Consider the following 13,179-nt stretch of genomic DNA (forward strand, 5'->3'; position numbering starts at 1 on the left):
ACTAGGTTGTGGAGTATCTTTACGTAACTTATCATCTTTGGTTTAATGTGGAAAAAGAGTTGGCAGCACAAAATGATATTACTGTCATATTATTTTATGCTTTTGCAAAGTATTTAGTCAATTATTTTGATCACTGGTTTTTGCCTGTGATGTGATACATTGTAAATTGTCATCATTATGAAATCATTATTAGATATTCTTCTGTCTGGCAGCCCATAGTTAGCTCATTTTTGGAAGCTGGGTTAGCGGTCTAATGTTAGCTAATTATAGCCTGTAGCCTAGCTAGTACATTTTTGATAACTTACTTAGGGCAGAGGACACTTTCTTTTGAGGAAGACAGTGGCTAAACTTTACCAACTTTGAAAAACTTAAAACATTATTTTATCTGGCACATACACCAATCAGCCACAACATTAAAACCACTGACAGGTGAAGTGAATAACATTGATTATCTCCTTACAACGGCACCTGTCAAGGGGTGGGATATATCAGGCAGCAAGTGAACAGTCAGTTCTTGAAGTTGATGTGTTGGAAGCAGGAAAAATGGGCACGCATAAGGGTCTGAGCGACTTTGACGAGGGCCAAATTGTGATGGCTAGACGACTGGGTCAGAGCATCTCCAAAACGGCAGGTCTTGTGGGGTGTCCAAGGAAGGACAACCGGTGAACCGGCGACAGGGTCATGGGCGCCAAAGGCTCATTGATGTGTCTGGGGAGCGAAGGCTAGCCCGTTTGGTCCGATCCCACAGAACAGCTACTGTAGCACAAATTGCTGAAAAAGTTAATGCTGGCTATGATAGACAGGTGTCAGAACACACAGTGCATTGCAGCTTGCTGCGTATGGGGTTGCGTAGCTGCAGACCGGTCAGAGCTGTTTTGGCAGCACAAGGGGGACCTACATAACATTAGGCAGGTGGTTTTAATGTTGTGGCTGATCGGCGTATACTGGCACACGGCTGCCCTCCAAATTATGTTCGCGTTCACGCACTGATTTGTGGCTGCCCAGCTCTATTTGTGCCAGAGTGCAAGCTACAAGAGGGAGGGGGGAGCAAAATGACTGTCGGCTGTATGTCACTTTGACATCTGAAAGAGAAAATGATGAATGCGAAAGTGTAGTGTTTCGCTTACAGAAATAAACAACTACATACAAAAAATATTTTTGGGTGGGTGCAAATTTACTTGGGAGAATAAAATCATTGTATGGGTAATGCTGGTTGACCATTTACATGGAGCTTGTCGACAGCTAGAGAGACCCGTATATTTCTCAAGGATGGGGTATAGTTTTTTGCGTCTTTCAGTGCTTTCTTTCAGGAACTGATAATTAATTACAAATAACGTTCCCTTTGGCTCTCAGCCTTTGCTTTTAACAAGTTATTTAAGTTTGAATCTTTCAAATATCACAACAATTGGCCTTGGATCCTTGTTTGCACTTTTATCAGGGCCAAGCCTATAAATCCTGTGAAAACGAATGGCCTCCACAGTGTCTTGCAGTATTTTTCCGGCACTTTTGAAGAAATCCCTGACAGCCTGTTTGGGGTTGGTAGGTGTACTTTCGGTAATCCCTGTGAAGATCAAATTATCTTTCATGCTGCAAGTCTGTATATCCAATATTGTTTTCAGAATTAATTTTACCAATACTCCAAACACTCCAGACTTTCCTTCAGGTCATGCAGATCTCTCCTCATTAAATCTAGGATGTCAAGTTTTGGTTTATTGAAAGCAGCATTCGTGGATTGGCTTCTGCTTTTAGGTCTTCCATGTCCAAATTTAAGAGTGTCCTCTTTTCTCTCTTCTTAGGAAGTTCTTCGATAGCCTTCTGCCAGGTTCTGTTTGGTGTTTCAGTGTCAGACATCTTGAGGAGATGATTAAATTATTAATGAAAGATTCAAGCTTTTCCATGCTTGTTTGTACTTTCTGGTGTGTATTTTTGGTTCTGTGACAACTAATCAATGCTCTTTCACAGTAGATTTAATTTGAATGCGACGTTAGTGGGAAACTTCACCATAAAATGGTCTTATTGTATTACAAGTTGCTTTTATTGAGATATCATACTTGCTATGCCTTGTACTCAAAACACAACTCTTTGACTCAGATTTGCACCACAACTACATTAAGACTAAATGTGCTTTCAGTAGATCGCCCACTCTACCTCTCCACCCTGGCCTCACTGAGGATCTCAGTCACCGCTCCTAAGTGGACTGAATCCTCACCCCATAGCACCCCTTCCTGTTGTATTAAGGCTATGGCATATAATTAAGGTTATGGTATATCAATTTAGAATTCGTACTTTGGTTCTTACCACAGGGAACTTGCACTAGAACTTTTGTGATGTTGCATCTTTACTCACTGGTGTGGGAATGTTGTCAGCCAGGACTGGGACTATTTCTCATATTAATTGGGTGAAGGCACTTCTGTTTTTTATGATTATAGCAAATTGCCACCATATGCTTTTAGAATTGGAAGATAGTGGCTGTCATTGTACATGTTCTTAAGTGGAGGTATCTTACTGTTTTAGTAAGATACTGAGTGGCTGTTTTGCCAATGCTGTCTGTCTAGACACATGTTTTGTCTTAATTCAAAATGACACTCAATTAAAAAAAAATATTTGCTGTGGGTGATTTAACATGGCATGAGTGTGCAAAGTTTGTCATATTTTAAATGTTAAAGCTTAACTTTTTAAGATATCTATATTTCTAGTCGTTTATTAAATATAGTTTATGTACCAGTACTTATATGTTGATTTTATGACTAATATCCTTACCTTGATAAATTTAAATATCCAATAAAAGATGTGAAACTGACATTGGTCTAAGTACCCCTTTTAATGATATTAATTTTTCAAATTCCTGCAGTTCGGAAACAAAATAAATGACAGTATTCCCCACAGTACAGTATTGATTAACTGTTTCAAGAGCAATAACTACATTCTGTCGCAGTCCTCTGGAGGCAGACCAGTGGTGACAGGAAACACGGGCGTCTGGCAGGGAACAGACACTGCAGAAAAAATGTAATAAAGTGTATTTGTACAACGCTTACCAAACCTGGTGAGCAAAGCACCTCACGGGGAGAAAAAAACAAAGCTGAAACAGGAAAAAAATAACATGGCCTACTGCAATGATTCACGTGTGAAGTGTCCCACAGGTGGACACTTAAAGAACACATTACATGCAGTGTTTAAAGTGGCGTTATACTTTGCTTTGGTTTAGAGAACCATTCTGTTTAAGTTACAGACAGGTTCCCAGAAATGTGAGAAAGTGAGAAGTAATGTGATTTATGGCTAACAGGACTAAGTCTGGCTGAGTAGGCCTGCTTGGCATTGCTAACAAATTACGACAATTTGGCTGGCAGTGGCTGGTGTTGTGGTTGAGGGGCTTCTGTTCAGAAGGACTCGATCGAAGAAGAAGCCATTATTCTGCATTAGTCTTCCTTAAGAGCAAGCCAGAGGAGCCTGCAGTTGGCTTGTTGAATGTCAGCTGTGCTGACACAGAGGAATGCAGCTTTAGCAGAATGTCCACTATTAGTATGTGCTCTATTGGAGCGATTTTCGGTGGACTCCCCCATACCCCCCTCAATCTCCTTTCTGTATTCTCTCCATCATAAGCCAATGTCTAGCATCAGCTTACCTCCTATTGTGAGCTCATAACTCCAACGGGACCGCAAAATCTGGATTTTTGGTTACTTATAAGAAAAGGAGAGATTGGATGAACTGATTAAACAGTTGTACATAAACATTAATAGGAGAATATTAAATTGAAGTAATGTTGTTGGCTCCCATTCGTAACCTTCCCATGATGACTTCAATTTCAACTAAATATGTTTAATAATAAATAATAAAGTGAATCTATATTTAATGCCTCAGTATCAAGGGAAGTCTGCGCCAACACATACTATGGTCAAGTGAGAATTGTTGGCACAGTCATCATTGCTACCAACCTCATTTTCATAAGCACTGACATCAATATCATCGGGTGACATTCATTTATTGAAGAGAACAAGCCATTCATCCCATCTAAACTTGGCTAATGATTGTTATAATCATAATCTTCATAATTTTTATCAATATCATTTCCTGTATGTGTCATGTTATAAATCATGTGGGTACGGAGTAGGATTGAAGGTAGAAGGAGAGGGTATTCAGCTGCACAGTCTGATAAAACCTTTCTGAGTCTCCGTTTGTCAGCTCAGTGCAGAGTGATGTTCCTGTATCCCACAGTCAGTCAGAATTTGGAAGTCGCCTCTCCTGTGCCAAAAGGAAAGGCACAGGCTTTACAAGGCCAAACTCCTAATTCCCAATGTTGCACACAAACTCTCATCTGCAGTGCTGACTGCTGTGCCACAGTGGAGCGGTTCATTCTGGATTTCAGAGCCACTTTCACATTATATTTTTTACATTTTTTTGTGTTGCTTCTTCCCAAGGAGGGAATCACTCAGTGGTGCGCAAACTTTAATCATGTCTGGGATTTTTAAGTTTCTGTTCTCCCGGGTATTTTTTCCAGGGAATGGGTAACTCTTTTACAAAGAAATATCATTCTTAGTGAAGATCTTTGTTATTGTGCTTCATAGTCTCATCTGTGCATGGCCAGCAGAGGGCAGTTTATCTTCTCTCCAGAGAAATGCGCAAGTATTTTTTTCAGTGAAGTGAATGTCTGTGCGTCAGTGTTTTCAGCTCAATTTTCTGTTTTGTCACCGATGCCTTGCTGGAATTTAAAAGCCATCTGTATTTTGGCTTTTAGCTTTAGTCTAAAATCACAACACAATGAAGTTTGTGTGAAGTTTAAAGTGTAAGATATAACTGTTCCTGAATACTTGTATTTTAGTTTCCTGAGTGGCAAAGTTTTAGAAGGAAGCCATACGACACCTTTTTGTGCTTCTTTTGCATTTTGTGCCTTTTTTAACCTTTTCTCAAAAGGTTTATGTGCCTTTAGTTTTGCCCATGAAACATAGTTTTGATGGGACTAATCAAAATGTATTTTTATTCTATCTATTATAAGCGGTCTAATAAAAGATTTCAGGTTTCTTTTCAATATTTATGTTTCTGTTATTTATTTCTAAACATCAAGTCTTACTGATGAAGAAACCAAAAATAGATATCTCACATTTTTAAAGCTTTTTATTTGAAACAATAAAAAAGACAAATCTTACATGTACATCATAATCAACACAAACAAAAAAGGTTTGAAATATGGAAATGCACAGTTAAGCAAGCTGTAAATTATCAGTTAAATATTCCAGGTGAGCTGCAGAATTAAGACAGAAAAAGAGGAAAACTAAAAAAAGTTGGGGGAAAGCAACTGCCAAGCAGAGAGTGACCCCAGTTAAAACCATGTTCCAGTACACTACCCATATTTTTACATTGCAAGAATACACTCTATGGCATGGTAGGGCATGGTTTCTAATGTGCATGTGGTTTTTACCCCGTTATCTGTGAAAATCTCCGGAATGTTCCTTGCATGAGGTGTCCCATCTCCCTGACAGACACATATCAAACAGCTATCATTAACTTTCATGTCAATGAGCAGACTAACTCCCCCAAGAAAGTTATCAGACTCCAGGCTTCCTTGCTTGTCTTGTGCAGCATTGACTGTGGCATGAATGTATGTGTGTGTGTGTGTGTGTGTTTGTGTGTATTTGCATGTGTACATACAAATGTGTGTGTGTCTGTATTGTATTTATTATGTGGTTCTCTGATTTCTTATTGTTTGATGGCGTGTGAATCATTACTTCTTCCGGTACTCTCCAGTGTAAGAGCGGTGATCTTGGCCATCATCATAGCCGGGGTACTGGTCGCCATATCCTCCCAGGCCATCAGGCTGTGAGCCTGGCTGGTCCTGGGGGCTGTAGCTGGCGTACGGGTCTTCCTGGCCACTCTGGTAGGGCTCATAATGCTGCTGGTCGTAGGAAGGGGCCTCAGGCTGCTGCTCGTAGTGGTGCTGCTCATATCCAGGTGCCTGGCCGTAAGGATCCTCTTGGTGGTGTGGCTCCTCCTGGTAAGGCTCCTCCTGGTGTTGAAGCTCCTCATGGTGGTCTGGCTCATCTTCGTGCTCCTCTGTCATCTGTTGCTCCTGGGGCCTCTCCTCTTCGGCGGGGGCGGCGGGTTGGGGCTCGGCAGGGGCCTCGTAGCGGCGCAGACGGCAGTTGGAGTCGTACTCGGGGTCGCAGTCAGGGTCAGGTTCGATCACCCCGTTCCTGGTGCCATCAGTATTAAGGTGCGGCTCGTAGGGCTCCTCTGGACGGACCCCGAAGCCGAACCCGAACCCCCTGGCGCTCGGCCGGCTCTCTGTGGCCCTCCGCCTGGGCAGCGGGAGGCACTCCTCATCGTAGCCCATGTAGCAGTCGTAGCCCTCCTTCGTCTTCCCTCTCACTCCCAGGCGGGGGTGGACGAGCGGCTCCTCAGCCGGGGGCGGGGCTGGGGCCGGGGGCCGTCTCATCATGGCAGCGGCGGCAGCGCGGTACTGGCAGTAGGGGTCGTAACGGGGGTCGCAGGCAGCGCTGTAGGCAGGCGCCGGCTCGTCCTGAGGGTCCTGCTGCTTCTCCTTCTCCTGCGTCTGCATGTACTGGCTGAGGTCGACGAGTCGCGTCGCAGTCAACGGGTTGCAGTTTTTGTCCAGGAGTGGGTTGCAGGGCCGCTTGAGACCAGCAGGGGGTGCTGCTGGCTGCTGATTCTGGGCAGCCTGGTGCATTCTCATTAGGCAGTAAGGGTCAGTCGTTGGGTCACAGGTTGGGTAGCGGTAGAACATGCCAGACGGGGCCTTTTGCACCAGCTGTGGTGTGCAGTTCGGGTCCTTCTTGGGGTCACAGCCCAGGTGCGCATAGGATGGGGCGGGGCCAGCAGATGGTGTGTAGCCATAGGCAGCACGCAGGTGGTACTGCAGGCACTCCACGTCTTTGGTATCGCAGATACGCAGAAGCTCCGCCTTCTGCTGGGCTGACAGGAAGGGCTTCGGTATTGGGGCATAGTAGTAGTAGCCCGATGCAGGAGACCTGGCAGGCACCACGGGGGCAAGGATAGGGGCGGGGGCTTTGACCGGGGCGGGGGCTTTGATCGGGGCAGGGGCCCTGATGGAGGCCTTGGGGTACATCATGGAGAATAGGCAATAGGGGTCCCTGTATGGGTCACACATTTTTATGGGGGCCGGCTTGGGGGGCTCAGGTTTTGGCGTAGGCTTAGGCCTGCTGGTGTAGGAGGCCACACAGTCGGGGTCATCTGACTCAGCGCATGACTTGTAGATGTCCCCCAGGTGGCGCAGGTACAGTTTGTAGGAGCGACGTCCCTCCGCCCGGTTTTTGTTCTGCAGGTACGTAAGGTAAACGCGGTCCAGCTCCTCTACCTGCAGAAAAAGGTAACCTCAGAACACCCACAAACCAATCATCATACTGGAGTCCATGCAGATGATAGCCTGATTTTCTATTTTCAATTCTGTATTTATATATCTGTGTAGCCAGAATTTTCACAACCATTGAGATGTTTGCGGTACCCTGGCCATTCTTAGGTAGCCTTGCCTTTGTTGTATCACTGCTGTATTGTTTCATATTTATTTAATCTCATTCACTCATTTGGCATGGCTTTGTGTGCAAGTATAAAGTACGTAATATACCCAACAGTCAAAGTGTTAATAATATCAGTTTGTGTGGTCACTTGTCTGGTTATAATTTGTGTGCAGTCACTTTGCAGGTGTATTCCTGTGTTACTGTATAACTGCAGGTCCCAGAAGATAATGTGTATGTGAATCTGTAGTCACTGTGCAGGGTAAAGGGCCCTGTGTTGGGGGAGTGCCCCACAGAGGCTGCAGGTAAATATGAGGTACTCACTCCCTTTGAGTTGCCTGTGTCAGTGAAGTATTTGTACCAGTTCCAGAAGTCAGAGTGCTGCTTGTACCAACTGATGTTCCTCTTGTGACGAACAAGCATTGTTTCTCCTGCTAGTACAGAGTACAGAGAAGAGCCAGAGAGAGAGAGAGAGAGAGAGAGAGAGAGAGAGAGAGAGAGAGAGAGAGAGAGAGAGAGAGAGAGAGAGAGAGAGAGAGACCATGTGTCAAGGACAGAGAGAAAACGAATTTTCTCTCCCTGGAGTGTACATCCAGGTATGAATGCTTCATAAAACGTAATCACTGTATTACACATCATGGAAGATACATAACTGATGACAGTTACAAAATGAATACATGCTAGTCAATGAGGACAGTAACTGTTTACAGTGAGGCACAAACACTATGTTGTATTTTGCCATTTCAAAAGATCACGTTGTCACCTTCTAATGAAATTCTCAATTTGGCAACCCTAATTTCTTAGAGCACATTTACAAATGTTTTGAAGCAATCCATTTGTAATGATATTTTCCCCTTTTGAGTCTGACTTATGAACTCAAACTAGGAATTAGTCATGTCAATAAGTAACCACCATTAACCATACATATCAGCATTATAAATGACACTTATCAGATGGTACAGCAATGTGAAGTGTATTTGCACTTCACAGTAATATGTCCAGTGTCAATTCAACTCTAACGGTGTTAATTCAACTCTTAACATATACCATTTAGTCCCACATTCCAGAGTGGGACCAAATGATATCTGTTGAGAGTTGAATAAACTTTTACAGTGTAGATTATACTTTATGTCAGTGTGTGAGATATGCAACACCGGCCTGTACCAACTTTGTTCAGCAGTAGCCAAAGAATGTGGTATAATTTGTTATGCTATTATTTCCTTTTTTACAATATCTTTAATTTGATGCCCTTGAAGGCATACATTTGCTTTATGTAGACACCTCACTTAAAATTATGCCAAATCCAACTCAGTGTGTGCTGTATATATACAGAGACAGTCCCTAAGGTCTTTGTTACAGCCAGACAGTGAACCCACAACCGCAGACAGCTGGCCAGTCATATGTAAAATAGACAACTGAAATTGATTGCTTCTGCTAGAAACATGATTGTTTATCCTGTGGCTTAATTGAGGCTGTGTTGGTTACATTGAAATGTAATTTATAACCTTCACCAACACAGGGTGGCGAGCTAAGCAAACATCAAAAGGAACTGGCCAAGAAATTAACTCTTTAGTGTGATTAGTTTTGAATTATAGCTAATGGCATATGTTGAGTGTTAAAGGCCAAAGTGTTAGAGACAAATGTCAGCTGAATCAAGCACAAAATGTGTGTTCTAAGAGCAGAGCTCTCAAGCGCAGCACACTCACAGCAGCAGTGTGTGACCCCAGGCTGAGAGGGCCAGTAATGAGCTCGCTGGGCCTTGCAAGGTTGTGTGTTTATGAGAGCAAATGTTTATGATGGGATGGAAAATGAAATAATGAGGAGGAGGAGCTGCAGGCATGTTGTGTTTTACCATCTCCTTTTTGTCGCTGTCCCACTGGACCGGCACCAAGAAAGTCTGTGGGGGAGCATTTAAAAAAAAGAAAGAGGCAGGGAAACACAGTGTCATCAGAACCAGATGCTGTACAGTTTCAGGCAAGGAAAAATGCTTACCCACTTACAGCACAATGAGGCGAGCAGCAGGCAGATGCCAGGATAACCCAGGTGGTGTTGTGAAGATTAAACCTACAAACACTGCAGTCTTGAAGTGTGTGTGTGTGTGTGTGTTTGGTGAGGGTGGGGGGGGGGGGGGTCTTATGTTACAGCGAGCCTCGCTGGAGCAACACCAATAAGAACTACAAAGACTGGGCTATCTGCCCAGAGGCAGCCACAATTACCTCCTTATAAAAAATTTTTGTAAAGAAGGAATAACAAGTCATCTGCATGTACCACCACATTTTCCATATTTATCCCAGTAAAAGCTCCCTTTACATAAGGAGGAAACAGAACAGTCAGCTGCTAATGTTTTGTGGATTTTTCACCTCTGGTGCCAGCAAGACTTAGAGAAAGTGCCCTACATTGTAGGCTAAAATACATTTTTAAAACATCTAAAAGCAAAAAAAAAACCACTACTTGCCAGCCAATATCTGCAGTATTATTTTATGACCGATGTAATGACCATGGCATGCTGGGAACAGGGTAATCTGAGGAGCAGTTGCTAATGTTAGGGAAGAGTTCCCAGTCAATGGGTAGTGTTTTGCAATGAACGAAATGTCTCATATAGGCTAATGGAAACCGCAGCATCCGAAATGTAATTGTGTTATCTACGCTAAGTTAAATGTCATTCTGCTGTTCTGGACATTGAATGAACGTGTTAAATTGATAGTAGGTCAGTAAATATATGAAGGATCATTGGCTATACGCGAGTTTTACTTTTTTATCTGCGGTGGAGAACGTGGAACTGATGATTTTACTCACCAGGTAATGACGCCGTTACGAGCAGCACTCCCGCGAAAATTAAAGAGAAAGATGGTTCTCCAGCACGGGCCATGTTCTTTGATTCCTACTGACAGTGTAAATAAAGTTTGAAAGCGGTTACTGTTTCCAGCGGGACTTTGTGCTGTTGTGGCAGCTTTATCATATCTGTAGCTATGGAAAGCATACGGCGCTATCCTTTCAGCACCTACCAACCACACAAACTCCAATTCAAATAGTCTTAATTTTCAATTCACTTCAACATATTGTTCATTCGGTCATTCATTTTGGACGTGGTCCGTTGTTAAGAGTCATTGGGATAATTCCGTGATCTCTTGACCGTGAAAGCTTAAGAGAGAATAAAGGTAGTTAATTTTTCTGCAAAACGTATGTTCTGTATTACTCACGAACAAACGTGTCTTAAAACACAACCTCTGAAATCGCATTTCAAGTTGAAATTACTCAGAATTACTCAGTCAACAACATTCTGCACACGATTTCATCAGGAAATATATTTCTTTATAATTCCCTCTCACAATTGTTGTGCACAGCTATAGTTGCTTTTGATTTCCCCCTTTTGAACCACACTCGAGACAGAGTTGGATGATATTTCAGTTGGTTATTTGCTTATTGTGTCACTGTAGCTTGTAGAAAAAGTAGAGGTAAGATTGCTGACTGCTGCTGACAGTAATGGCAGGCAATATTCTGTATAATAAGTCTGTAGCAACATAAAATAAATGCTCATACACATTCAATTTACATTCGGTAAAATATGCTATGACCTGCTGCATTCTTTGAAAAGAATATGTGATTTGTTTGTACACTATCTATACATTTGAAGTTTGTTGAGTCTGAATATGTGGTTGGAGGTCACAGACATAGTAGTACTTTTGTGCCGTTGTGCAAAGTTGTTTAAAATGTATAGCTTAAGTAAAAAATATTAAGTATTAATATCCACAATTTAAAGCTAATGTATGACACATTTGAAAAAATTACATATGTTTCTACTATGACCTTAAGGGAGTAACGGCTAGGCATAGCAGACTGCTTTTTCTCTAAAGTCACACATACTCAGTCCTGATGTACCTCTTTTCATAGACTCACTGACAGCACTCAGGATTTTATATCAGCTGCAAGCTCGTCACTTGCCAATGCTGTTGTGTTAGCCATGTGGGCCTGGGAGGTGTTTTGTTGAAGACTTACCTGTGGTGTCAGCTTGGACTTGTGAACCTCTCCTTTCCTGGGACCTGTGGGAGGGTAAGGGTACGCCTAAAGGAACCCGCAGGCCTCGAGGTTAGAGCGCTGGGGAGGGGGGAGCGTCTGGAGCCTTGCACACCTTGCCTCTGAACTCCCCGCGGGACAGTCTGTGCTACTGCCGAGGGTCGGCAAGGCTTTAAGAGGCACCTTGATAATTAAAAGCAAAAGGTGCATCACATGGTTTGGGAACGCTGCTGGCCACACTGCCATTGGTTCCTGCCATCCCAGCTGGCTGACCAATGGGGTCCTGTAATTAGGGCAGAAAAAGAGAATGAAGGAGAGAGAAGGAGTGAGAAAGCAAGAGAGAGAAAGAGAGAGAGCAGGACTACGCTTGGCAAAAGCGGGAAAAAAAGAAAAAAATATCAAGAACCCAATACTTAAAACATTAACAGGTTGTAATTTAGCCTCGCCACATTTTACTCAAAGGTGTGTGAAAATGTGCTGCCTTAGTGCTGTCTGTATTGTCTGTACCCACTTTAAAGGGCTGCAAAGGGTAGATGCTAGCTGGCTTCTGTAAGGAAAAGCCATACCCTACAGCACAAAAAAACAAAAAAGAAAAAAGAAAAAAACACTTAGTTTTGAGACAGGCATTTACCCAGGTAACATCTGCAATTCTTCCAACTGGAATTTGATGAACTGTATTTATTTCCCCTTGACTGCTGTGTCCAGGCATGTCAACTGAAACAATGTGCCCTTTAAGAATGTATGGTGTCTACAGTTGTGGCTAATCTGGACTAATTCATGAATTTTTTTTAATGTGTTGCTAATTTAATCTTTAATTCTTTATCTCAAAAGGTAAAGGCACCAGGGGTTCCTCTTTGAAACGTTGCAAATTTCCATGGCTAATTAACAACAGGCAGATCTGAAAGATACTTCATGAACTGGAAAGAACACTCGGTGTAAGTACAATTACCTTTACCCAGACTTACCTTGGCGACCCCTGAGGTGAACCCCCATCCTCAGCTTTAATTAAATCTGAAGAAATTTGTCTGGCACATGTATTAAATAGTAGTAATAGTAGTCATTGGTGGTACTGATATCAATATCATGTCAATATCATAAACAGAGCATGGTGCACATTAAAATGTCTGGTGTTAATTTATCTGTATGGTCTCTGTTGGACCATATGTACTCTTGTACTCTGTATTGTAAAAGTTCATTTAACCCTGATAATTTATTGTGAGGAATTGATGTTTAATCTGCTTTTCTTTTAGGAGTCACAATTAAACATCAGGCACTACTTTTAGGATAACCACTGGCCATTACTGGGAAAGTATTACAGTCTACAGTCTGCTGAACACTGATTCAATAACCAATACAGGTGCAAGGAGACAGGGGGATCCAAAAGAATTAGGAATGAAAGATGTTATTACATACAGTCTGATGAAGATTATGCCAGTTAAAATGCCACTTTATTTATTATTTATTAAAATTGGGAGCATTTAAGCACACTTCATTTCACTTTATAAGGAAGAGATTATATATTATTTATGTTCACTGTGATAAATGCAAGCAAAAAAGGTAGTAGTAAAACCACAGCGTTATTAATATCTGACTGTTCAGAGAATTTTTGGAAATATTTGATTCATGTTTATTTTTCATATTTTGCCTCGGTTCTTTCAGTGCTACTTGTAAAGTATAAAAT

At 42.3% G+C, this 13,179-nt stretch overlaps 1 protein-coding gene across 3 annotated transcripts; it reads right to left on the minus strand.

Moving 5' to 3' along the window:
- Positions 1 to 5,091: 5,091 nt before the first annotated feature.
- On the minus strand, positions 5,092 to 12,428 carry and1 (actinodin1). 3 transcript variants are annotated; one of them, XM_064332586.1, is made up of 5 exons: positions 11,481 to 12,428; positions 10,281 to 10,365; positions 9,337 to 9,381; positions 7,809 to 7,918; positions 5,092 to 7,327 (listed from the first exon to the last, which is right to left on the minus strand). In XM_064332586.1, the coding sequence occupies exons 2-5, from the start codon at positions 10,351 to 10,353 to the stop codon at positions 5,717 to 5,719; spliced, it is 1,839 nt and encodes a 612-aa protein (XP_064188656.1). In that variant the 5' UTR covers positions 10,354 to 10,365; positions 11,481 to 12,428; the 3' UTR covers positions 5,092 to 5,716. The 3 variants fall into 3 exon arrangements, with proteins under 3 accessions (XP_064188656.1, XP_064188655.1, XP_064188657.1); XM_064332585.1 differs by having other exon boundaries at positions 10,281 to 10,368; positions 11,481 to 12,426; XM_064332587.1 differs by having other exon boundaries at positions 7,809 to 7,915; positions 10,281 to 10,368; positions 11,481 to 12,422.
- Between the last annotated feature and the right edge of the window lie 751 nt (positions 12,429 to 13,179).

The sequence above is a fragment of the Anguilla rostrata genome, chromosome 4 (genome assembly GCF_018555375.3).
Source record: "Anguilla rostrata isolate EN2019 chromosome 4, ASM1855537v3, whole genome shotgun sequence".
NCBI classification, from domain to species: domain Eukaryota; kingdom Metazoa; phylum Chordata; class Actinopteri; order Anguilliformes; family Anguillidae; genus Anguilla; species Anguilla rostrata.